General features: G+C 41.0%; 4 protein-coding genes across 5 annotated transcripts in view; 1 reads left to right on the top strand and 3 right to left on the bottom strand.

Annotated features, from left to right (window-relative positions):
* Window positions 1-41: 41 nt before the first annotated feature.
* On the bottom strand, window positions 42-4,025 carry LOC124222853 (UDP-glycosyltransferase UGT5-like). Of its 2 annotated transcripts, none has more exons than XM_046634261.2 (5): window positions 1,656-4,025; window positions 1,126-1,496; window positions 816-1,038; window positions 512-731; window positions 42-422 (listed from the first exon to the last, which is right to left on the bottom strand). In XM_046634261.2, the coding sequence occupies exons 1-5, from the start codon at window positions 2,128-2,130 to the stop codon at window positions 131-133; spliced, it is 1,581 nt and encodes a 526-aa protein (XP_046490217.1). In that variant the 5' UTR covers window positions 2,131-4,025; the 3' UTR covers window positions 42-130. The 2 variants fall into 2 exon arrangements, with proteins under 2 accessions (XP_046490217.1, XP_046490239.1); XM_046634283.2 differs by having other exon boundaries at window positions 604-731.
* A 144-nt stretch (window positions 4,026-4,169) lies between these two features.
* On the bottom strand, window positions 4,170-6,596 carry LOC124222841 (UDP-glycosyltransferase UGT5-like). Its single transcript, XM_046634228.2, has 5 exons — window positions 5,857-6,596; window positions 5,269-5,639; window positions 4,958-5,180; window positions 4,652-4,871; window positions 4,170-4,567 (listed from the first exon to the last, which is right to left on the bottom strand). The coding sequence occupies exons 1-5, from the start codon at window positions 6,329-6,331 to the stop codon at window positions 4,270-4,272; spliced, it is 1,587 nt and encodes a 528-aa protein (XP_046490184.1). The 5' UTR covers window positions 6,332-6,596; the 3' UTR covers window positions 4,170-4,269.
* A 1,286-nt stretch (window positions 6,597-7,882) lies between these two features.
* LOC124224976 (neuropeptide CCHamide-2) lies at window positions 7,883-23,993 on the bottom strand. Its single transcript, XM_046637311.2, has 3 exons — window positions 23,743-23,993; window positions 9,339-9,616; window positions 7,883-9,253 (listed from the first exon to the last, which is right to left on the bottom strand). The coding sequence occupies exons 1-3, from the start codon at window positions 23,837-23,839 to the stop codon at window positions 9,206-9,208; spliced, it is 423 nt and encodes a 140-aa protein (XP_046493267.1). The 5' UTR covers window positions 23,840-23,993; the 3' UTR covers window positions 7,883-9,205.
* Window positions 10,541-24,569, top strand: part of LOC124224972 (phospholipase A2 A2-actitoxin-Ucs2a) — a 33,232-nt gene continuing 19,203 nt past the window's right edge. Inside the window, exon 1 of the mRNA XM_046637304.2 lies at window positions 10,541-11,615. Within this exon, the coding sequence (XP_046493260.1) occupies window positions 11,597-11,615 (19 nt within the window). The 5' untranslated portion in view covers window positions 10,541-11,596. The remainder of the gene's footprint in view (window positions 11,616-24,569) is intronic.

Below are 24,569 nucleotides of genomic sequence, written 5' to 3'. Positions count from 1 at the left end.
GTCCAAGGAATAATTGATATCCAGAATGACGAGAATAGATCGATGATTTACAGTGCATATTCAATATTTTTCCAATTTGCAAAAAATTGTAAGACCTTTTTTACTCATCTGCGCTAATCGCGAGGTCGCGTTAATTTATTTTGACCTTCTGACTGATTGGTTGAATCATTGCACGAATATGATTGACCATCCTGTAGAACGCAATTATTGCCAAACTTGAAGTTATGAGAAATCCGGTGGAAATAACAAAAACAATGTCCATATCTTGACGCTGATACCACGGCTCGTCGACCGTAGTGGACTGCAGATGTGGAGCTCCTTTGTGACGTATCACATGCTCTGTCCACCAAATCGCGTTCTTCAGCGAATCGTAGGGTTTGTCCTTGAGCAAATTCCGCAAGTCCATCATCCGCCTCTTGTAGCTGGAAATAGAAGCGAAAGAATTCGAAATTGTACGACAGACGTAGTTACACAACTAGTGTCAACCTCTATTCAACTGGCCATGTTATACCTTGTGTCAAGGACGACAGTGCGTATTGCTTCAAGTATATCGTGCCTGTTGACGGAATGAATGTTCAACTTTTTTCCAACACCTAGACTAACCATTTTGTTAGCGTGTACGTGCTGGTCGGTGAATACCGGTAATCCAATTACAGGGATGCCATGAGAAACCGCTTCCTCTGTGCTTTGAAGTCCTCCTTGGTATATGAAAACTTTTAGATTCGGATGTGCTGAACAGACAGAGTAAACAAATAATACTAAAACTTCCAGACCTTATACGTTTTCTTGTTTTGCCACGATTAATACGTAGTTACCCAGAATCGATTGCTGCGGAGTCCACTTTATAATTATGACATTTTCTGGTTTATTTGCAAGAAAATCGTCCTCAAATTTCCAAATAACAGTGTACGGCAGTTCCGAAAATGCAGCGATGAATTCTCTACGCACTTCGTCACTCAACATCACACTTTTGATATTTGATCCAAGGCTCATGTAAATGAAGCCTTGCGTCGAATCGTCCAAGATCTTTTGAAGGTCCTGTATGCAATGGTGAAAATTCAGTACATGTTCGTTTTCGTCTACCAATGACGAAATGTTCCAACGATGAAAATATCTTAACCATACCTTCGGGAGTGGCTTGATTTCCCTTGCGATGTGAAATCCACCGATGTCTATGACTTTAGGAATATTTGGTCTGAGATACGAAATCGGTGTCTGCTGGTTGACAAAAACCACACTGACGTTCTTTTCGATGTCGCTGATATCAGGAATGTCGTTCCCAAAATATTTTCTGGCCAACGCCTGTTGCGCCGGCATGTAACGAGTTCGGTATTTATATAAAAACTTCCATACCCATATAAAGTTTTTTAGCCTTTGCCAAAATGTCGCCTCACCGAAAATCATTTCTTCTGTATCCCAATTTGACGAATGAGAAGGAATGATAGGATTGCCAATTGCGTAATGAATACTCAAACTTAGACCCAGAGATGTTATACCTTCAAACAATAATACAGACAATTCAGATAGGATTAGTAACCCTGAACAATGCGCCAATTCGACAGGCGGATATTATTATGAGACTTGTGTCCTCTTCATTCATGAACGCTCAGTAATAATGAACGGGAAGCTTTTGTTACAGACAAAAACTCACTTACCCACAACTGGAACATCGAATCGCGTGGCAAGAGGCAAAAGGGCAGGATAATAAAGCATCTCGATCATCATCAAATTGAACTTTTGGCCATTGTTTGGTGCGTATAGCTTCTTCAGTTCAGGATGATCAAGGATGAGTTCGGTTTGTGTCAGGACCGTCGACAAATAGGCATCCTGGATATCGGTCCACCTTTCCTTTGCCAAAGTCTCGATCCAATTCTCACCACCGTCGGTATCAGCGTCGAGAAAGTGAAGATCAATCTCCGTGTAGTTGGTCAACATTGGATCGTTGACCGGATCTGGAGTCACAACAACGAGCTGATGGCCCCGTTCTCTCAGTGCAAGGGTGAGAGCTCGGAATACTATTTGATGACTGATCGAAGGGGTTGGAAATACACCGAGTATCCTTGAAGCATATCCGTAGTGCCAAAAAGCGGCAAGCAAAATTAACGTAGCTGACACAAAACTCCGTAACATTTTAACCTGCTACAAATCCCGCTCGTCTATAAGTGACTGTCCTCTCAAAGTAGAAACCTGTTATATTGTGACTAGTTTACTTGCACGATGGCACGCAATGGTTATTCCGTAATGGTATGTAATACGAGGTGAAGACGTTATCGAAAAAGGCTTCATTTACCATGCTACAGTGTAGAGAATTGCGAAAAGTGGCGTCATCGGATAGGATTTTCTAATGTCCCTACACCTAGTGGCCAGTTTGATTAAGCGGATATGCGTAGTATGTGGCCAACCGCACAGATAAGATTTTCTCGATCGTCAATAAGTCTAAAAATTCTGAATATAATTAAGTTGAGCACCTCTCGCCGCGATAGTGCCGTATCTCGAGGCAACTACACAGTATGTCAGGTTTCCCCCCAACTCGAGACACTGTCATCTCCGTTTGTAACCCGACAATACCACAATAACGGCTGTGAAAGGCCCTGCTGTCGTTTGAATCATGGTCTTCGTGTATGACCCATTCCCGACGCACGGCACCTCAAAATCAAACAGACACGTTGTCGTAAAAGAATACCAACAGTCTTTCGCGAACATTCGGATAAAGTACGTCTTCGAATGATATCTTTTACCAAACTGAGATGGTCAGATAGTAGAGATCTGCAATCCGATCTCCGATTATATAATAGATATTGACTATCGATACGTATCCGTAAAGAGGATATCGATACTCCAAGCTATCGCAAGGTAGGGAGATACAACATCGACCTGTCATAAATAGAAAATCGTTCAAATGGGCAGCGTCAGTCGCACTGCTGGTCATTTTTCAATAAACGAGACTGCATAACCATTTACAGCCTCAATCGCGTAAAAGTATGAACAAACACACTCGAATGCGTCATTTCGATAAATGTCACGTTACTCTCAGTTATCCAGTAGGCAATTATCTCAGTAAGCTGTGTTATAGTATCGACGTTTAAGCTGTTTGACTATGAGGATAGGTATTACGGTACTGGTTCCATCTTGTTCAGATATGACGCACGCATGAATCTATGATACTGATTGTGAACACGAATTTATAAAAATTGCCGTAATTATTTGAGCTTGAGACACTATGTCGTGAGGTATATCGAGAGGTCAGGGCTTTGTGTTTCGCTATGTCATGGATGCATTGCAAAGTACATATACGGAGGATAATGTAAAAGGGAGAATTTTCTATGACTCGTATACAATTATTCTAAACAATCTACCAGTTGAAAAATATTCAACTAACTGCTGAGTGCTGACCAAATGAGTGACAAGTGAGTCGAGCACTCAAAGGATATTGCAATATAAGCATTTTTAATTTCTCATTATATCATAAGACGATGTGCGTTTGCAGGTATGAACGTTCCAACACCATTTGCGAGGATAGATAAGTTTTACAATTCGTGATAAAAAGTCTTTCAGTCTGATACATTTTTTGGACTAGTATCTTGGTATGAGACCAAGAGATTTTCAGTTTGCAAGTACTTTCAGATCTACTAACTATAGTCGAGCATGATCACGTGGTGTTCAGGTAAACGGTACACGAATCGATAAAAGAAAATGCCCAGATATAGAGCTAAGTTACATTTAATCAGAGTTACTTGAAGAAGCCGTGGAAAGAAGAAAGAATGACAAGTCTCCAAGTCAACAATTTTTCCGCTTTGCTAGATTTTTCAGTAAGCCTGACAGTAGAACTTGCCTGATCAACGTGAATCATCCAATGGCTTAAAAATTTCTGACCGGCAAATCGTGGTAAGAATACTTAGCTGAAAACGCTCAGCATTAAAACTCTTAAAAATTAAATCTAGGGGGCTTATTACATTGTGGAAAATCATTTAACAAAGTATATTATTCCCTACACCACTGCATTTGAAAGAAGAACGTTTCTTGCGCCGTTATTTTCCCCTACGCTTACTTCGATGTTAGCGATATTAGTCACCTACACGAAACTTTGGTATCTTCAAGGATTCTTTGTAAAACAGTTGAATTGAGTAACGTCATAAAATTCTGACTATGCATCGAAGACAAGTTGAACGTAAAAAATGAGGTAGTGTATTCATAACTTATACACGTGTCATACATTTTTGCAGTAAATTAATACTTTTTATGATCTATGGCACCAATTGCTAAAATAAATTAATGGAGTTTGTCTTTTTTGCTGGACGGCAGCTTATTGAAGGCACGAATACTGCAAATCAACAACTTGTGGAATACAACTAATGTGAAATATAAAGCTACGAGAGATCCGGCGGAAATGATGAAAACAATGTCCATATCTTGACGCTGATACCACGGCTCGTCGACCAGAGTGGATTGCAGATGTGGAGCTCCTTTGTGACGTATCACGTGCTCCGTCCACCAAATCGCGTTTTCCATCGAATCGTAAGGTTTATCTCCGAGCAAATTTCGCAAGTCCAACATGCGTTTCTTGTAGCTGAAAATGCAGAGCGTTCAAATTTATACTGCAGACTCGGTCGCACGAATAGTTTCAACTGTCACGCAATCGGCAATATTTTACCTTGTGTCATAGACAACGGATTGAATCGCTTCGATTAACTCGTCTCTTTTGACGGTGAGAATTTCTAATTTTTTACCAACACCAAGAGACGCCATTTTGCTAACGTGTATATCCTGGTCGGCAAGCACTGGAAAGCCAATCACAGGTACGCCATGTGATATTGCCTCCTCCGTGCTTTGCAATCCTCCTTGATATATGAAAACTTTCAGGTTCGGGTGTGCTGAACGGAGAGAGTGACCAGATATTTAAACTGAACTACCAGACCGTGTCTGTTTTATCTATGTACAGTAACTAGCATGTAGTTACCTAGAATGGACTGCTGTGGAGCCCACTTCATAATTAGGACGTTGGGTGGTTGATTCGGAAGAAACTCATCTTCAAATTTCCAAACAACAGTGTATGGTAGTTTCGAAAAGGCAGCGATGAATTCTTCTCGCGTTCCATTCGCCAACATCACACTTTTGACATTTGATCCGAGGCTCATGTAAATGAAGCCTTGCGTCGAATCGTCCAAAATTTTTTGAAGATCCTATGTGTGCAGAAGTGTGAATTTATTATCTGTCCCATTAGATCAATAACGACGAGATTATTTGGTGATTGAAATCTCTCAACAATACCTTTGACAGAGGCTTGATTTTCTTGGTGACATGAAACCCACCGATGTCTATGATTTTAGGAACATTTGGTCTAAGGTACGTAATCGGTGCTTGCTGGTTGACAAAGACCAAACTGACGTTCTTCTCGATATCGCTGATATCAGGAATGTCGTTTCCAAAATATTTTCTCGCCAACGCCTGTTGCGCCGGCATGTAACGAGTCCAGTATTTGTACAGATATTTCCATATCCGTACAAAGTTCTTCATTCTTTGCCAAAGTGTCAATTCACCGAAGATTTTTTCGTCCGTATCCCAATTTGATGGATGAGAAGGCATAATAGGATTGCCAACCGCGTACTGCATGTTCAGATTCAGACCCAGAGATGCCATTCCTTCAAAGAACATTGTAGAAAATTAAATCCACTATAGCATGTTTATAATCCTCGCTAAGCGGTTGCAAATACATAAATCTTTAGAAATGTCATCAATTGAACCGTCAATTTCATGTAACATGAGGTGTGGTTCGAATACATATATTCGTAGATAGTGAATAAATATCTGCAAGAATTAATCGCAATAAGCTTTTCGCCCAGCAAAAAAATCACTTACCGATGACTGGAACGTCAAATCTCGTAGCGAGAGGCATAAGAGAGGGAAAAAAAAGCATCTCAATGAGCATCAGGTCAAACTTTTCGCCACTGTTCGGTGCGTAAAGCTTTCTCAGTTCAGGATGTTCGAGGATCTCTTCGCATTCTAACTCAAGCTTCGGCATAAAGCCATCAAACATGTTAGACCACGTGTCTTTTTCTCGAGTCGCAATCCAATCTACATCCTGGATGAAAATATCGTAGAGAGAGTGGACATCTATCTCCTTGTAATTTGTCAAATTTGGATCGTTCACAGGATCTGTGGTCACAATAACGAGCTCGTGACCCCGTTCCCTCAACGCGAGGGTGAGTCCACGATATACCACTTGATGACTGATGGAGGGTGTTGGAAATATACCGAGTATCCTCGAAGCACATCCATAGTGCCAGAATCCAACCACCAGAATTAGTGTAGCTGATAGAAAATACCGTGACATCGTGGTCCGATGCAAATTCCGCGAGTCTGATTACTGTGCCCTCGAACTAAGAAGCTAACTTTTATACCGAGAGGGATCTAGTTACACGATCCAATTGTATTCGCTCTATAGTCGCAAATCCACGCAAAGGCAGCGTGAAATGGCAAACTTGTCGTCATATGTGTTGGTGTATAATTAACAAGCACATTATCGAAATACACTGTATTCGCTGTGTTGAAGTTTGGCGTTGCTTCATACCTTTGACGATCGCTTATGAGTGATCTGTGGCGAATCACGTGTCACGAGATTAGTTGAACGACCAGTAACTCGGAAATACACGCTTGTTCCTAGTAACCCACCCCTTGCCGTGATCGTGTCGTGTCTCAAGACAATTACACAATATGTCTGGCTCCTCCCACTTGAGATGGTGTTGCCCCTGTTAGTATCTGTCCTGTAGATGCACGATGTAAATTACCCGAAAGGTTGACGCCACAATAGTCGCCGAAAAAACCGTTTTGTTAGGATCTCTATTTTAATGAAGTAAGAAGAGAACAGTAACGAACTGAACGCAGATTTGAATGGAACACGCCAGATGCAATTTCACTGTTCGTCGATAGGTCAGTAGCGCCATATCATAGAATTCGACTATGAATATGACGTTATGAAAATTAATGCGATTCATTCTCTACAGCCGACACATCGAGAAATCCGGACCTTGTATTTTGTCATGTCATGAACGCATGACGCAACGTATGTACATTGACAGTTGCGTAATAACTGAAATTTCGTATTCACGGATAATTATAAATAATCGTGAGGTTCAAATGCATCCAACCAATTGCCGAATGCCGAGTTCTTTTGTCAAGAAATTCGTCACGCGGATACATGAGTCTCCAGTTTCTTTGAGTCTCTGATAATATTTTTTTTCCTCTCCGTAGCTTTCTCTGAACAAAGAGTCTGACGCGATCAAGAAGCACGATGTGGTACCACAGATGTTTTCAGCTGCAACAAGACTGGGTGTCTTCGAACTCGATAAAATAAACATTACCACTCGTTTCCCATTTTCGGTGAAAACACCTTTACACGCCCTTAAGAAAAATAAATGGCGAATCCATCGCCGAATCGGACGCTTCTTTCAAACATTATCTGTCGCATAACGAAGTACCGTTTAGCCTTTGGTAGCGTGCAGCGTCACTCATCAATTGAGACTATCATACTTTTATCACCGTTAATTTCAGCGATGGCAAATTACTGCAAGCCAGCCGCGAGTCTACCTATCTCGCCAATGTCTTCGTTCCATTTACTTGACACGTGATAACATTGGCCATGCGAAATCCGCACGTTTCCCGCATCGCCTGACGCGCGAAATCAGCGTGATTATTTAAGTCCGTGTAAATATAATTTAGTTCATTTTATCACGAGGTCGAGGCTCCGTTTACGTAAACGTATCTTTTGCTACATTACCAGACGTTTCACTGATTACTAAAATCCATTGCAACAACTGCCGGAATGTTACATCATCACTGGGAAATGATCTGAACTTGTATGAGTAAATGTAGTTGTCGTATAATTTTCATTTTTATTTGACTTGAAACGAACCTCATACGTATCTCTAACTGATATATTAGACACTATATAATATTTATTTCGTCTTGCCTTCTTGTTTTCCCTTTTTTTTCATCCTTTTGTACGTAACATTCGATACATAACGTGAATTACACTGATACTCATTATTGCACAGTAACGATAATTGCATATATCCGGGGAATAAAATATACATGCAAGCGAATTGCATTTTATAAATACTATCATTTATTATTATTTTATTTCTTTTTATTTTTCCATCACCGTCATCGCCATTGAGATTATTAGTAATATTATTATTATTATTATTATTATTATTATTATTATTATTATCATTATTATTATTATTATTATTATTAATAATAGTTCTTTTCTTCTCCAACGTTAATCCTATATCCAATCAAGATACGTATGTACACGATGCGTATAAGGTATACATGCATATCTTACACAACATTGCTGATACAACATTATTTTAGTAATATTCTTATAACATTCCTTTGAACATGGTGAATTTAGTCCAAGGGCCCATCAAAGACGTAGATAATATTATTTTGATAAGCCGCGATAGAAACCGTGTAGAAGTCTCCGTTGGATTGGTAACGCGGTGTGCGGGAAGGTATTTCGTGACTCGTTGTGACCGGATTCGAGGGATTTAACACTTTCGTAAACCGATCGAGAATTTCACTGTCAGAAATAAAACGGAAAATTGACTTGCCAAATTGGTAAAAATTTCAAAGACAGGTGTGCTCTGACTTTGCACCTCGTCGGATTAAATTGCCGAAGCGTTATATTCGGAGCATAGTCCTGGAAAAGCCGCCAGCCTCTGTACCTATAATAATCGGCCTCTCATTTCCCTCCGAAATAATACACACGCGCGAGGATCGATTGAAAACGGAAAGATTGGCATGTTAATTAGCGTAACCGCGACAGTGAATATTTGATATTGAATATAACAGTACTGCACAATTCAACTGCAGATTCGACTGGCCTAGACTTGTTGAAACAGTCGAGCGATTAACAGGACAACCGGTTGAGGCAGCCTGTTTCAATCAGCCATTCTAAACGGTCGACTTTCAGCCAATTAACACCGAGTCAATTCTCCGGACCAATTGGGCAGATTGAATAGCGCGGCACTGGTTGTTGAGTGGTCCGTTGGAACTGCGTAATAAGGTGTCAGGAAATGTGTAACAATAAAAGACCAATAACTTCTTTATCAATAGTACCATCGCTATATTCCTTGTCGTGTTATCCTTAAATAATCGTAACGCTGTCAACGACTTGGTGGTCGGTGTTCGGATATCTCGAATCCTAGTTCGCCTCGTAGTCGGCGGAGTTTCCACTGCGGTAGGAGGCCAGCTACGGGATGAATGAATCAATCAATGCATAGAATAAGGAAGAATCGGGGACGAAGCAAGGCTGATGAAATTCGGCGAGAACCCACCCATTGCCTGATGAACGGAGAGAGATTGTAGCGGGGATGCTGCTCCTGCGGACCGAGGACCTGCGGAGGCTGGAAACGGGGCATCGGACGATCCTGGTAAACCTGACCAGCGTCGGCTAACAGGATTTCCCCACCTCCTCTCGGGCTCTCGTACTCCTGGCCTTCCTGATTCAGACCCGAGTTCATGTTTTCCTGAAGACCGTCGTCGATCCGGTCGGAGGATCCTGACCTCTTCCCGTGGCCTCCGAAGCAGGAGTGGCCGAAAGCCGAGCAGCCCCCTGAAGTAAGGAACAAGACTTTTCGAGGAATTGCACAAGTTGATCAGTTGGTGTCGAATATTAAGGTGTTAAGGGACGTATGTTCCCAACAAAAAGTGACCCTCGGTGAGAATGTTGAACATTTCGACAAGTTGATAAAAATAATTCGTTTCGAATAACAATAATGCCAAAAAGTTGTCGGTAAATTATTTGAACAAAAATTTGCGTAACGGATCTCTGGTGAAATATTTTTTTTTTTAATTCATACATAATGAATTCATTGGTTTTTCTGAATACATGTGAATTTTTTTGGAATCATCGGCCCTTAAACACCTTAAACGAGATAGTCCTGTTGTTTCGTAGAATTAGCGGTAACGAGGAATTATTTCGCGTCGAATAAAGCTGGATTAATCATTTCAAAGAGTCGACGAATAACGGTCAATGAATTTTCGTTCCGACAATGTATGCCAATGTTGTTATATGCACGGGAGTATAAATTTAATTATTCAATGCAACTGCGATATCTGGTCGTCGAGTGCGTCATGATACGACCTCGTTACGAAAGATCACCGACGTTATTCGGGTATAATCAGCTTGTGCGTTGTATTTTGCACGGTGCATATTTGAACGTCGTTAATAATGCCGGTGTACTTGATCCGCTGCTTTGTTCATCGCGAGTTTAACTGCAGTTGCTACTGTTTAGTTACCCGCGATAATCGCTTCCAGCGTACAATGGAATGTGCAATCTTAATTAATATTAACCACGTAATGGCGGGGGGTGTACGTCCTGTTAAATGACGATAATGATGGACAATACACGCTAAATAATAATTAGACGTGTGCTAATTAAACGTCGAGCACAACGACGTCCGCTTCCGTTTCAAGCTTTTACTACAAAAGTCTTCCAGCGCTCGTTCTCGGAGTAAATTAAACGAGCGCGATAACGCGGCGTCCAAATAAACGGCACACCTGAATTGACAAAATGGTCCGAATTACGGGTTTTTCAAAGCGCGCGAAGGAAAATGGAATGTCGTGAACCGTGGAGCGGGTTCGTTAGAAGCTTTGTTTCAAGATGCCAATACATTTCCGTACGAACACGTTCCTCCTACGGATCGTTGGGCCGTGTTCTGTTTATTTTCCATTCGCCGAGCCGTTACGCCAAATTTCCCCCGAACAGCGAGGTTCGCGATATTGAAAACGTACGGTATTATTGTTTCATCGCATGTAATTACGCGAATCATGAGGCAATTTGCGAAAATTATGTAATTTGAATATTCGTTAACGCTCTGTGAGTAGCCGGGGCGCAAAAACGGAGAGAAGAAACTATAGGCGCGTAAAAGAAGAACTTTCTACGTTGAAAATTGTCAGGAGAGTGAAAATTTCCAGGTAAAGCGGTATTTTTTCAAGCCCCTAATCGCCTCTCTCGTACGCCACGATCATTGCGCAACCCTCGCCTCTCATTTGCCAAACTAACCGCGTATGTATGTTCGATTCACCTCGCGTTGCTTCACACGCTGAATCGGTTTCTCTTGTGCGTCATAATTGCGTCAAACGTACACAACCGTAAGTATGTAACACAAGCCTCGTGAAACGAGTTCATTTTTTCACGGCCTGACGTAGAAGCTCTGCGAAAAACAGCGAAGACGAAACCCCTGAAAAATTTCAACTTCGGAGTAAGGGATTTACCAGAAATGGATCGATTCACCGTCGGCTAGTCTGATCGACGAATACAACATAATCAGACATTTCTCGCGGCTGCAGATGTAGAAAGAAAGATAAACAAGATAAACAAGATATTTTAAACGTTACAATCTAACGTCGACTAGTCACCTCGGATTCCGCACCCTTGAAACGTCAAGCTTGCAAGTTTCTGCGTTAAAGCCAAAGCCTACACCTGCAGTTTCTTCCTTCGTTCATTGAATCATCCGCTCGAAAGATTGCATCGTAATCAACGAATTTAGGGTGCCTGCAGCTGCAGATTTATCCTGGATTAACCGACCGATGCCTAAGCTTTTACAATGTAAGTATATCGCAATTATATAGTTTAAGTTTGAAAGCAATTTACGATAAAATGGAGTACACCCTTCGCTCGGCTTCAGGTTTTATGTCACAGTTTCAGTGCAGTGGCAACATTTTCCTTCTTTTTTCTTTGTATTTTTTTTAGGTTCATGTGACGATGCTAGTAAAACGCTGCAGCGCTTCGGTGTGAATTATCCGGGTTCTAAAAAAAGCTTAGCCTCAAGCCCTCGCGTCCGGCGGAAAAAATTCGCAATACAAGAATCCGGCCATTTTTCCGCGTTGAATGACCCAGTGTTGAAAGAAGTGGCTATACGAAAAACAACAATGCAGAGAGAATGAAAAATATCAGTCAAAATATGTACATTTTTCTTTCTATGTGCATACACATACGTGTATATATATATATATATAGCTATATATATATATATATATATAGCCGGAGAGAAAGATATTATCCCGTTGAAATTATATCGTTATATTAATCAAAAAGGCAGGGCCTTTTGTTCAACTCTTCCTGCATGGGGCCGAGAATTATATTAACCCACGAATATTTGCGAGGGAATATTTAATGTAAAAAAAAAAGGTGAAAACGGTTTAACTCTCGCAAAAAACATGCCATGACCTCTTATATACGCTATGTGCTATTTGTGTGCGTGTGTAAGTGAATTAAGCTCGTTCCCTCTTCCCCTCCGATCCTCCCGATCATTCTTCTTTTTATTCCGACCCCCATGAATACGAGATTCTCCCATAAAAAGTATCCTGCTTTCGTTTACCGCATAATTTTGCCGGTATTTACAAGGTTAAAATCTGTAAATAATATATATGTACGGACTGAAAATAAACTATCGACAACGTGAAACCCCGCAGACAGCACGCGCGGCTTTCCGAGCCGCAGGGCGGAAGTCGAGAACACAAACATTAATATATACATATTATACCTGTACCTACAACAGGAGAATAAAGCGCATTAAAAGCAAACCGAAGACATTAATTCCTACGTTTATGGAATCAATTTCCTTATTGGACGACCTGGTCGAGCCTCCCGCTCGTTTCTCATTCGCGAGAACGGAAATAAATATATTGCTTATAGGTCAAGGATATTCGTTCGGCCAACATGAAATTCTCACTTATCGGTGACCCGGGAATTTTTCGTTGTTTAACAATCACTACCGATCAACTAATCGAAAGTAATCGTAATGCGAACTATTGGAATATCAATTAAGCACTTGAAACTTATTACCTGAATATTTTGGAAGCTTTTGAAAAACCGTAAGTGGGGGAAAAAAAGATCAGGATGAAATCGTCGATCTTGGCCTGCAATGTTGGTAAAAATCCACAAGACCGGCAGAAGTTTGATAATAAATCGACGATCTTGATCGATATGACGACCCGTCTACGATCGTTTGATTATAAAATCTTAGAAAAAAAAAATTCAAGAAATGAAACTTGAAATGCAAAGCCTGCAATCAGCTGCCTCGCGAAGCGTTCGGAAAGCCCTGTAATAATGAAATAAGCGTCGCTCCAGTTCCGATCCAAAAATAACAAGGGTATCGAGAGGATGAATGTAGAACGATGGAAGCTTTTCGGACCTCTTTCATGCCGTCGTGACAAGATCCCGAGAAACGCAGAGAGAACACAATGCGGCCATGTACTAGTTTCCGATTTCACAGGGCTGAGGTTGACAATAGAACGGAGAGAAAGGAAAAGCCAATTGCGGCTGCATTTTCAAATGGCAAAACATTGATACCCGAGATAGAACGAGGACGGTTATTGAGACGTGCCGATCGACGTCGCACGTTCACGTTCAACGAGAAATAACTAATTTCACCCGGATCCTGCAGCCGTAGCTAAGACAGCATATTTCAATTATTCGTAATCCCCAATTACGCGAAAGAACAAGATGATATAGAGGCTCGTTGCATTGGTGGGGGAGAGGGGAGTGAGAAAATAATTTTCGCACCAAGGGACGTGCATAATTTCATCGAAAACGCGTAGCCTGAAATTGTCCCGGGTCGAAACGTCGAATGATTGAATTACCGCGTATCGATCGGCAGACGACGCGGCTATTGTGCGATTAATCGCTCCCCGAGGGTGATTATCAACGATAAGCGGATCGATGGGTATACAAGCGAGAAAAATTCCGGACAGATAACGTCGGACGACGACTAATGTCTCGAAAATTTCACACACCGGACCGGAATTAAGTTAGGTCAATTTGTCCCCTGTCAACAGCGAGCCACGCGGAAAGGGTGCGAACCAACCGCGACTCCGGATTTCCACAACTGATGGAATTATACTGCTGGAAACTTGACGTCGTGAATATTGATGACCGATTGCCCTGCCGAAGTTTCACTTACCGCAGAGAGAGGCAAATATTTTGAAATTAATGAATAACGACGGTGGATTTGAACGCGAAGTGTCGCACTCTCGTCTAAGAAGATTGCGAGGATAACGAAGCGTCGCTGGGATATCGCGGAAAGTTGCACTTTCGGATATTGACTGAGATAAAGGGTCGCGTCGAGGGATCACGGATTGGATTTACAAGTCTTGTTGTGGATTACTTGGCAGTTTGTAGCACCGTGTCGACTCGTAAGTGCGCGATAAAGCAGACTTGTGTGACACTTTTGTCGCCTTACGTATGCGTCTGGGATATGAGAGAGCGGGGCGTGTTGAAATTTCGAATTTGACAACTCGAAGTGAGGAAAATCAAATTTTGCTCAACCTTGCTGAAACAAAAAGATTCCGACAATTCAAGTTACGATAGAGCAAAGTTCCGACAGCGCAACATTCTGAAAAGTGAAACATACTCACACGGCGTAGTTTACTCAACGAACGAGTGTAAAAAATCAGAATGAACAGGATTCCGAGAGTAAAAATATCGAAAATCCAAAACAAAGAAAGATCAAAGCGGTGAAGTTTCACTCAGCTCGGATTATTCACTATTTCGACGTTTCTGATTTTTAAATTTTCTCATTTTCGCACGTTGTAAACTTCGACTCGTCGGAGTTACGCCCTTCGAACATTTTATCCTTTCGGAACTTTGAGCGACGGGTTTCGGACCATTCGAAACTTTCATGTTTCTCCCAAGTTTGATTTTCATCAAACGAGTATAAGTTGATCGGGGAAATTTGAATTTCGAACGAAGGCGAAAAGTCGCATTAACTTGGCACTTGCAAACGTCTAACGCGGCTAATCGGCTGCGATCCGAGAGGCTTTAATTAATCAACGAGATTCGGTAATAATACACCCTCTCTGTATATTTGAAAATCAATTTCCGCCCTCTGGGGAAGAGATGCGAAAATTATCTCCGTGACGTTGTTAGGTACATCGTGCAGGTATGTATGTATAAATAAATAACAGGGCGATCTGACGACGACGGTCACTCGGATTCCCTTGTCTACATATTTACGAGCATTCAATTTCGCGCAATAAATAAAAGTCGTGAGCTCCGTGTCTTAATTAACTCGAAACGTCGGAGGAAGTTTCTCGCTGTATAGGTATACGTACGCGTGTACAAAAGAAAATTGATCCACTCGGCGTAAAACGTCATAATAATTCCTACTTAATGTTGGTAGTGAAAATAAAAAAAGAAAGCTACCTGCACAGGCCAAACTATTTATTAATTTCTCGTATTGTTTGTCGTGCAACAACGTCGAACTCGCAGCCGTGAGACAGGGGATTCCCCGCCATCGCGTCATAATATCGATCGAAAAGTTAGTCGGTGTTGATTATATTTGGCAAATTGACTGCGCGGGTAGGTAAATTTGATTTAACGTCGAGGAAATGCGAGTCCCTGGTTACCAACTTTCAGTGCCTTCTGCTCTTCGGCAATTACGGCAAAAGTGAGCATATCGCTGTGTCAAACATCGACTTCTGGACGAGCGGCGATGGCAGCAGCAGGTGTTTACCCGATCAATCAACCCTCGAAGATGAGATTGGCTATCCCGGGACTATCACACGGACGATCGAACTAATTCTCGGCACATCGACGAACCTGAAACATCTCCGGATCGACTTGATCTTCGAATGTATTTTTGCGCGTGTCCGTCGTTGCGTGAATCTTGCGCCGTCGCGTACTCGAAGCGTCTGTGATTTGATCGGCGAATTATTCGACTGCTGTTAGAGAAAATAAAGTAAGAAAAACGATAAAGTAGAAGTAAAAATACCACGAGATTATCGCCGCTTCTATCACTTTGCGCGGGGAGAAAAAATTTGTTTCCATTGCACGTAATATTTGTATTTAAACTGAGATTAAAAGCGAAGTCTGGAGGGTGAAATTTTAAAAGGGTCGTACAGGGTTCTTGCGCTGCTTTTCAAAGTAATTAAAAAAAGTGAATGTCTTAAAAAATGTCCGCTTCAACGCCACCGTTCGTTACCCCGCTCATTTCCCGTGACCAACTACCCGCGCTACACTGTATATTTATATCTACGGTCGGAATGTATAAGCAAATTTTTTCATCTTTGCTAATTTTATTCTCACTCTCTGAAGCGTACGTTTTTACTTTCTTTTAAGGAATCGTGGGGTTTCCGAGTGAAGAGAGATGAGTAAGAAATAATGAAAATGACGTGCAAGAAAGTTGGCCTGACACGTTGTAAAGCAGTGAAAACCGAAAAGGCGGAAATTACCAGTTCCTTCAACCGCCAAGAGTATGAAACGAATCGTTAATTATTCCATGCCGTGTATTATAATATTTCCGTTGGACGCGCACCGTTTTCTCGTTTTTCTTATCCCCGCGATTCCCGTTCGTCGCGTTGCAAGATTCGCGTCGCAGAGGCGAAGAAATAAGGCGTGAAAAGACACCTCGATTTCACAAATTTTCTCCGAACAAGCCGCCGTCAAAGTCCTGCGATTTTTTCCCATCGTACGAAATTATACACGCCAACCCTTCGTCAATCATTCGGAAATTTATTCGTCCAATTCTCACGGCGTCGCCTCGTCGAAATTTCACCTGCGTCAAGAAATCCGATCAAATTCGCGTGATACGTTCGATGTAACGCGTGGTATAGATCCGTGTCATTCTGAATATCGACATTACCGATATCACGATAATCCAGCTTGCAACATATTTCAGCCAACCGATAAAGCCCGTTTGATTTGACAAAGCTCAGGTTTCGTCGGGAAGCTGATTATTATGCAAACCGACGTTCTCGGTATATAATTGTTAGGTGTTTCAGAAAAAAATAATCTGACATTTTTCACCACGCCACCTCCTAAAGAGTTTGTTCAGGCTAAAGGAAAGGTTCTATCGAACAATGAGGGTTTTACGTTACGTCGAATAGCACGCTCAGGTGATTTTTCACTTTTGTACAAATTTTTAAATTTACGAAGTATCGTGAATACATTTTTTTTATCGCTTACATCGATCATAATATCAATTTGCGTCACAAAGAAAACCCACACTTGTAACATCAAGTCTCCGACTGATGTTTCAGCAGCGTGTCTGACGACTTTTTCCTCATAGAACAGTTATAATTTAATATGAACTTTTAATTCAGAAGATTATGATTCCCGTTTGATATACCGTTACGTTACGGATCCTTATCTTTGAGTTGAATATAAACGTCGGGGAAGAATTAATAATTCAAGTGCCACGATGTGTTTCTTGACAAATTAGAAAAAAAAAAAAATTGTAAATAATTTTTTTCATAAATGCATGCAAAAAAATACATGATTTTATACATACACCAGATTTGCGATAAAGAGTGACCGCGGAAAACGGAAAGCAAACCACGGCCACTCGCTTTTCGACAGTGTACCCACAAACTTCCGCAAGTGTATCGAATGGCTCAAAGCTGCGTTATCGCAACGTGCCAACTGGACACCGAAGTCGCGGTTCTGGGTAGTCAAATTCCGAGGATGCAAGTTAACAACAATTGACAAAATTGCGACGGTGTACGTCGTCCTCGTACACGTCGGTCAGTTCGTCGAGTTTGGAGAGCAGCGGCCGGTTTTCCGCATTCCGAATCTCAAGAGGGTGAAAATTATTGCGCGTGATTCCAGTGAGACTCATGGACAGAGGTCGACACGGGCTTTTGCAAATGGTGTAACGAAGCTGTGGGATTCCGTGTGTGCGAAATTACGTGATCGGAAAGCAAGATCCAGAATCAGGTTGTATTTTGGCCAACAAGCGTAACTCGGGCAGAAATTCGAGCACCGCGGCTTATCCTCGTTGTTACGGGTGCAAACTCTTTTTGTAACTTCCCGGGAGTAGGGATGGTGAAAATATTCCCGAGTGGGATACGTACGTTGTATAAATCGGGTCATTTATACGTGGGATATTTTATTGCTATATTTATATGCAAAAACTTTCACCCTTGCTACGTTCTTTGCTCTTTTTTTTTTTTTTTTTTTATTTTTTTCTTCCCGTCGGGATGCCGGGTCTATAAAATAGAGTGCCAAATATTTGCTCAGGTGAGAAGAAAGAGGGAATAATAAGGAAGAAAGGTAAAGGGCAAACGATTTCTTACACCGCCCTCTAAGCCGGCTTCTGAACCCCTCAGGCTAAGCATTGATTTGGATAGGGATGTGAATCTCGGCTTGTCATTATCTCCCACTCCCAGGGCATGATAGTTTCACCCGCAATCCGAGCACCGTTTTCCACCAAAATTTACACAATTTTTCCGCCTGGCTGCGATTCTTTCATTCTGTAACGCGAATTTTTTGGCGAACGGATGAGAGACCGAAAACACGTAGCTTCGATTCTCACGTTGTATCCTGTCAAATCACGGTACGCCAATTTTTATGATTTTTTCTTTTTTTTTTTTTGTAGTTTTCTTTTTCGTCAAATTTTACCCAAGGTATACAATTTCACAGCATGAATGAAAATGATTAGTAAATACAACAAGTGAGTAAAATCAGTACTACGAATCTACATACGTACGTAAATAAACACTGTCTCCGAATGTTATTATCTATCCGTGCAAAAAAAAAAAAAGACAAATCGAGTTCATTTGCCCGAAGGCTGTAGCAGCAGCGAATGTTATCGGGTTTTCGTGACGAGCAACAAGTTTCCGCTCTGGCGTTAAGAGCTTTCCGCGCACACAGGCATAGGCACAGTGTACGCGTATATTTGCAAATTCACATGCCGCAACCGCGGAAACAGTTGCATGCAGCTGCAAATACGCATATATCTGATTGCGAGTGTGTGAATTTGCGCGGAAAACTTGCGGTTTCGTTACACCGCAGACATCTGTTGACGAACAGTAATTTCCCACGGCGAGTTCACCGTTCATTCGTTACTTTTCAACTTTCCAAAGTTTAGCAGAGACATTTCCGCAGCAAATTGTACGTCGGTTATAATTTAGAAGTGTTAAAGTTGAAAAGCAGCCGGATAGGCTTGGCTTTTTTCCACTCGTTCACAACATTTTTAAAAGCGATTGTACGTTTTTGGGTTTTTGTAAAATGCACAAAATTGGCCAGGCTAACTCGGAAACGTTTTTTTAATTTTTAAACAGTTCCCGGAGGAATCGTTCGAATTTATGAAAAGGTGGCTGTCCCAAGATTTCCCCGTCATTTTTTTTTTCCAAGGCAAAGGCAAACGAGATACCTACTTTACATGTAAAGAACCCGGGTTACCGCTCAATCGAAATTTTTTATTTCCTCTTTTTTATTCCATTTCACTATGTAAGCCTCTCCCCATACTTTAATAAAAAAAGAAGAGATACGATTCGCCATGAATTTGCATACTTATGTGACACGAAACTGCATACGGACAACAAAATCAAATTCTTCTCACCTGGATTACCGTTCAATAAATTTTATTTAAAATTGAGCGAAAGCTCATTTTTATCAACACATTGTGAAATTCTTTCAAAAACGTGTCAACTTTTTCCACCATATTGATGCATTGCATTGACTTTGGTTCAAATAATAGACGGATAAAAATGCCTTGCAGGCTTGTCGTCTCTTAAAGTTTACGGAAAAAACTTTGTCCTGTCGTATCATTAATTCCACGAACTCTTCAAATTTTCTATAATTTCAAGAATTCTCAATCAATACGTCGCCTTCGAGTTTCTCTTGAATGTGACCGTAACACGACGTTATATTGGTATCATATACTCTTTAACTTTCGATCCGTATCAGGATGTTTTTTTTTTTTTTTTGTTTTTTTTTCGGAAAGTTGAGTAATGACAATATCGAACGCGTTGGCAATATCCTGCGTCCGGTTCCTGACCAGAGCATTGAAACGTACACGAATACAAAAGCAGCTGCGGTCGGGCCGTGAAAGGCTTCCAGATATCGCGTACAGCGAGTATTTCTGTTTGATCATAATTTATACTTCCCGGGACGATTCGGGCGTTGGAATTGTGAACAACAGGCGGTGTATTTCTCTCCGTTCGAACATCTCGGTGATCCTGAGCAAGCGGTGAATTCAAATTTATCGCCGAGTAGGTACGTGATAGTGAAGGCGTAAATATGACACGAGGGTGAATATTGAAACTGTTTTGGAAAAATATAAGCTGTTCACGCAAGAACGATAATAATAACGATACACGCACTCTGCCGGCATAAGGGCTTTCAGAATTTTTTTTTTTTTTTAAACTCGTTTTAGCGTGCGAAAAGGTTAAAATTAAAAGGCCGAGAGCGCAGTCCTTGTCGGTTGGCTTCGGAGCAACCTTCGTCAGATTTAATGCGAACGGGGCGGGTCGAATTTCCCGAATTTTCCCCTCGAACAGCGGACTAATTATTATCAAGTATTCCCGGATTAGGTGATCGTTGATTTATCGATTCGACATTAACCGTTACGTTGTAATATAATAATAGAAGCAGCCGAACGACGATGAATCGAGGGACGAATGTATAAAAGCGTTATAATGCGTTGATTAAGAAGGACGCGAACGGAGGGAAGTGGGCGGAATAAACACGGTATTATACGTATACGCAAGTGAATTCGTTACCGAGGAAATATGCGAGCGCGGCGGTTTTCTGCCGAGTTAAACGGCTTTCGCTGAAAGCTTATGGCGAAGTCGTGATGTAATTTTGTATCGCCATTTCAGGCAACAATAGCTGAAATGCGTTTAAAGCAAATTCTGCGTCAAGTCGCTCCGAGTGCTTGCTGACAGCTGTGTATGAACAATGAATAATCGAGCTTTTATACGCTCGGCAAAGCGCGAAAAGAGTTTCACACAAACTTTGGCACCGAGGAAAGAGAGAATAAACACAAGCGATGTTTTACTCCCAAACAACTTTCCAGAATGTTCTGATTATTTTTTTTTTTCGATTCGTAAAGCAAATCACAGCGATTTACGTATCCTCTTGGAATTTCTACGACTACTTGGCTCATACGCAGATAACTATTCGGTACGGAAGTTATCTGTAATATGAGAAGGGTTCCTGGATTGAAAATTCAATCTCTCAGGCGAGGCGTGACGTCTGGTTTCACCTGCGTTTCCTTTTTTTCCAACCTACTTTTTTTTTTTTTTTTTGATTCCTTTTAATTAAAATTACGCATTCCTCCCGAGTGAAAAGAGTAAAAGTTCGCTTGTATTTCCTAACGGGCAGTTACGACAACGTCTTACAATCAGTGATCTTTTTCACCCAGCCATTCAAAGCCATTCAGAATTCAAATCCGGTCCAAGCCACGGATCAAATTTTAAAATTTCTTATACATTGCACGCGATAATATATAATTAGTATATGTATATAATATACATGCCACGCTGCAGGTCGCAATTTGCGGTATCTGCCGCTGAGCGATATGTCAAGCGCAAGCGAATTGATGTACGTAGGTATACATATAATTAAAATCAGATACCAAACGAATTATCGTTTTTGGGCGTTTCGATCGAACGATAATTTCTTTGCAATCGTTACAATATTATTTCGGTTGAGTTATATTTCACCCGCGCCACGAGTGATTTATTTCCAACAGATTAGTTCAGAGAATTTCGTATCCCTATCGGATAAATGCAAATTTTGAATTGGCTGTGCGATATTTTTATTTTTATTTTTTATTTATTTTTTTTTTATTCAGCACAATGTTTTCATAAACACGTATAACAAATCCGATATTTCTCATTTGTTTCTTTGATTATTTTTTCATCCTGTATACATTATACAAGTTATACACAATAACTTGGAAACTTTTATCATCCCGCGTGGAATCGGTGTGGATCGGGATACATTCAGAGAGAAAACTAATTCCTTGGGTTGATTTGAATTTCCGTGCCACGTGCGCGTCCGATTTCCCCTACTTTCTTGCACACATATTTAGTGGTACTGTAGGCGTCTACGTACACACGTGTATATTATACCTGTGTATAATCGTATATTATACAGTGCAGAGGTTGTTAAGATAATTAAAAGAACGAGGGTTTACGAAGGACCGAGAAATAAACGAACACGGGGCAAAGAGGGAAGAAAAGAAAATATATATGTATACACTCAACACACTTATAATACAATTTTACAAAAAGCTACGAAATTACGTACCGTTTCAAAGAAAATGAAAAATTCACCCGCCTCGAGACGTGAGCTTCGAAGCTGCAGGTCGACAGAGAGAAACAAATGCGGGAGTAAGTAAACTGCTTTGGCGGAAAATAATATCTAGATAAAAATCAATCCGCGTGATTGCCCCGGGAAATCAAACCGCGAGTGTCCTCTTTTTTCTTTGTCCAATTATCATCAGGCAATAAAGCGGTAGAGACCGAAACTCGGTAGCCAGGAATCGCGAACGTTGCTTGAAATAACGACAAGAAGAATGAAAAAAGAAGAAAAACTAGAGATATACGTAGAATAAGTGCATTTGCCGAAGCCTTGAAACAACGAGTCGCCAGCTCACGGTGTGTTAATCAATTCTCAGTTAGGTTACTGCGTATGTAATACACCTGGAATTTTGTAGACCTTTCTAGTCGTCAAACTTTCTGGCACTTGTCAGAATTTACGAACCATTACCGTGTTGTACTTTACGTGATACTTGAATACGTGATACATTTATACACATGTATATATATATATAGTACAAAAAGATGGTCGTTTTATGCGGAAAAAAGTATGATACGCCGAGTGATCGATCGAAGACTTTTATAAACTTAAGTTTAACCGACGTGCGAGCGGAAACAGCTCAAGCTAACAATGAAAATTTGTCGTGGTACAAAGACATAAAATCGGTCCAGACTTGCAGTCTGACTTAAATTTACGCGTATCAAATTCTATTTTAAATATTTGAATATAAAATATCAGTTTTACCCTTGTTTGGTGCATTAAAATTTGAAAAATTCACATCGTTACAAATTGTTAAACCTGCGACACTTTTAACATCTAACAGAATTCTCGACGAGCTTGCACGTTTCGCGTCGTTGAAACGTTGTTCACTAGGTGAAATAAAGACAAAAAAATTTTTAAAACAGGTTAGAAGTTATCGTGTGACGAGTGTTCGGAAACGTCGTTGCGAATAAAATGAGCGGAAAGTTGAACAGTTGTAGATCATTTTTCAAATTTCAAAGTGCAACAGAGAAATGAATTTAACATCTTTCAGTCGCATATAGGCGTCGATTATTAGCAAAACTTTTCGCATCAAGGGAACTTGAAAATGAAGCGGTAAAGGGTGATACCACCCCTATTAACACAACGTAGCCGAAGAAAAATAATTCCCAGGTGATACCAGAACGAAAGCTTTAATAAAACGGTACAGATTCTTAAATCAAGAGCGGAAGAAAAATTTCTACGCGCTATTAAAAATTTCAATACTACTTTTCACGTCAAATTTCACGTGCGATCCGGTAAAAAAAACCCGCAATTTTCTCGATTTAATTCGAGTCCGCGAGACGCATTCGTGAAAATTTTCTTAGCGAGACCGTGAATTTGTCTAAATTTCTACAAACGTCGAATGAAATTAGGACAAGTCCGTATAATAAACTTATATTACAAATCACACATAACGTGAACAAAAACTTTCAACGGTACATGGATTAACAATCGAGCGTATGATAAATATTCTCGACTTCAATATACCTAATTTCTGAATAGATAGTGTAACATTAAAGAAGGAAGCGGAGTAAGAAAAAAAAAAAATAACAGAACGTCACCCGCAGAAAATGCAAACAATCGACCGAAAGAAGTGAAAAATAAAAAAAAAAAAAGAACATAGTGGCGAATAATCGGAGAATATGAATAAATTTCGACTCACGTTTGGCGGAGACTTCAATCGCGAAGCATAAAACGACGAGTATAACGACGCCGACGAAGGGTCGAGAGGAAGCCGTTGTGAGGATCGACGTCTTCATGATTCTTCGGGGAGGCGCGAATTCGTTCAAGGATGGGGGAGGTGGGTGAAAATTCGCACTGATACTGAGAGGCTCGTCGTTCTCTTCGGGGTTGCGACTCGTGGTACCAGCTTCGATACTCGGGGTGCTTCTTCGACGAGCAGGTGGTTGGAAATGAATGAGCTCACAGCCGCGCGCTCGCTCTTTTACAGGGGCGGAACGAAGCGCGCATCTGGTGCCCCCCGGCTATGGGGCGAAAGGGGGATGCTGGGTACAGGTGGGCAGGGTTTGTTCAGGAAAAGGTGGGAGGGTGACGATTGGTCGGTGCTGACCGAAGACACAGACGCTGCACGTGATCGATGTCGGCTAGAAAATCGAGTCAACTTTCGCGTGACGTTTAAGCCGGATGGATAGAGCGAAAATGGACGTGTCCTTTTCTCAGCCGGTTTTCGTGCCGCGAATCTGTTACACCGTTGGCTAAAAAGTCTGCCTCGTTTACCCCTCCACCATGTACCATGGGTTTTTCGGAAAAAAATAGTTGGAGAACAAGTTTTTTTTAGGTTAAAAGAAAGGTTCTGTCACAATATGAACGTGGAAGATCGCATTTAGTTGATTTCTCACGTTTGTATATTTTTTTTATTTATGAAGTATCGTTGATAAAAAAAAATTTTTTTTATTCCTTACATCAGTCGTAACATCAATTTACGTCACAGAGAAGAACCACGGTTGTAATATCAAGCCTCCAGTTGAT

The sequence above is a fragment of the Neodiprion pinetum genome, chromosome 1 (genome assembly GCF_021155775.2).
Source record: "Neodiprion pinetum isolate iyNeoPine1 chromosome 1, iyNeoPine1.2, whole genome shotgun sequence".
NCBI lineage: Eukaryota > Metazoa > Arthropoda > Insecta > Hymenoptera > Diprionidae > Neodiprion > Neodiprion pinetum.
The sequence above is the reverse complement of the archived record's forward strand: the minus strand, read 5'-3'. Positions and strand labels throughout refer to the sequence as shown.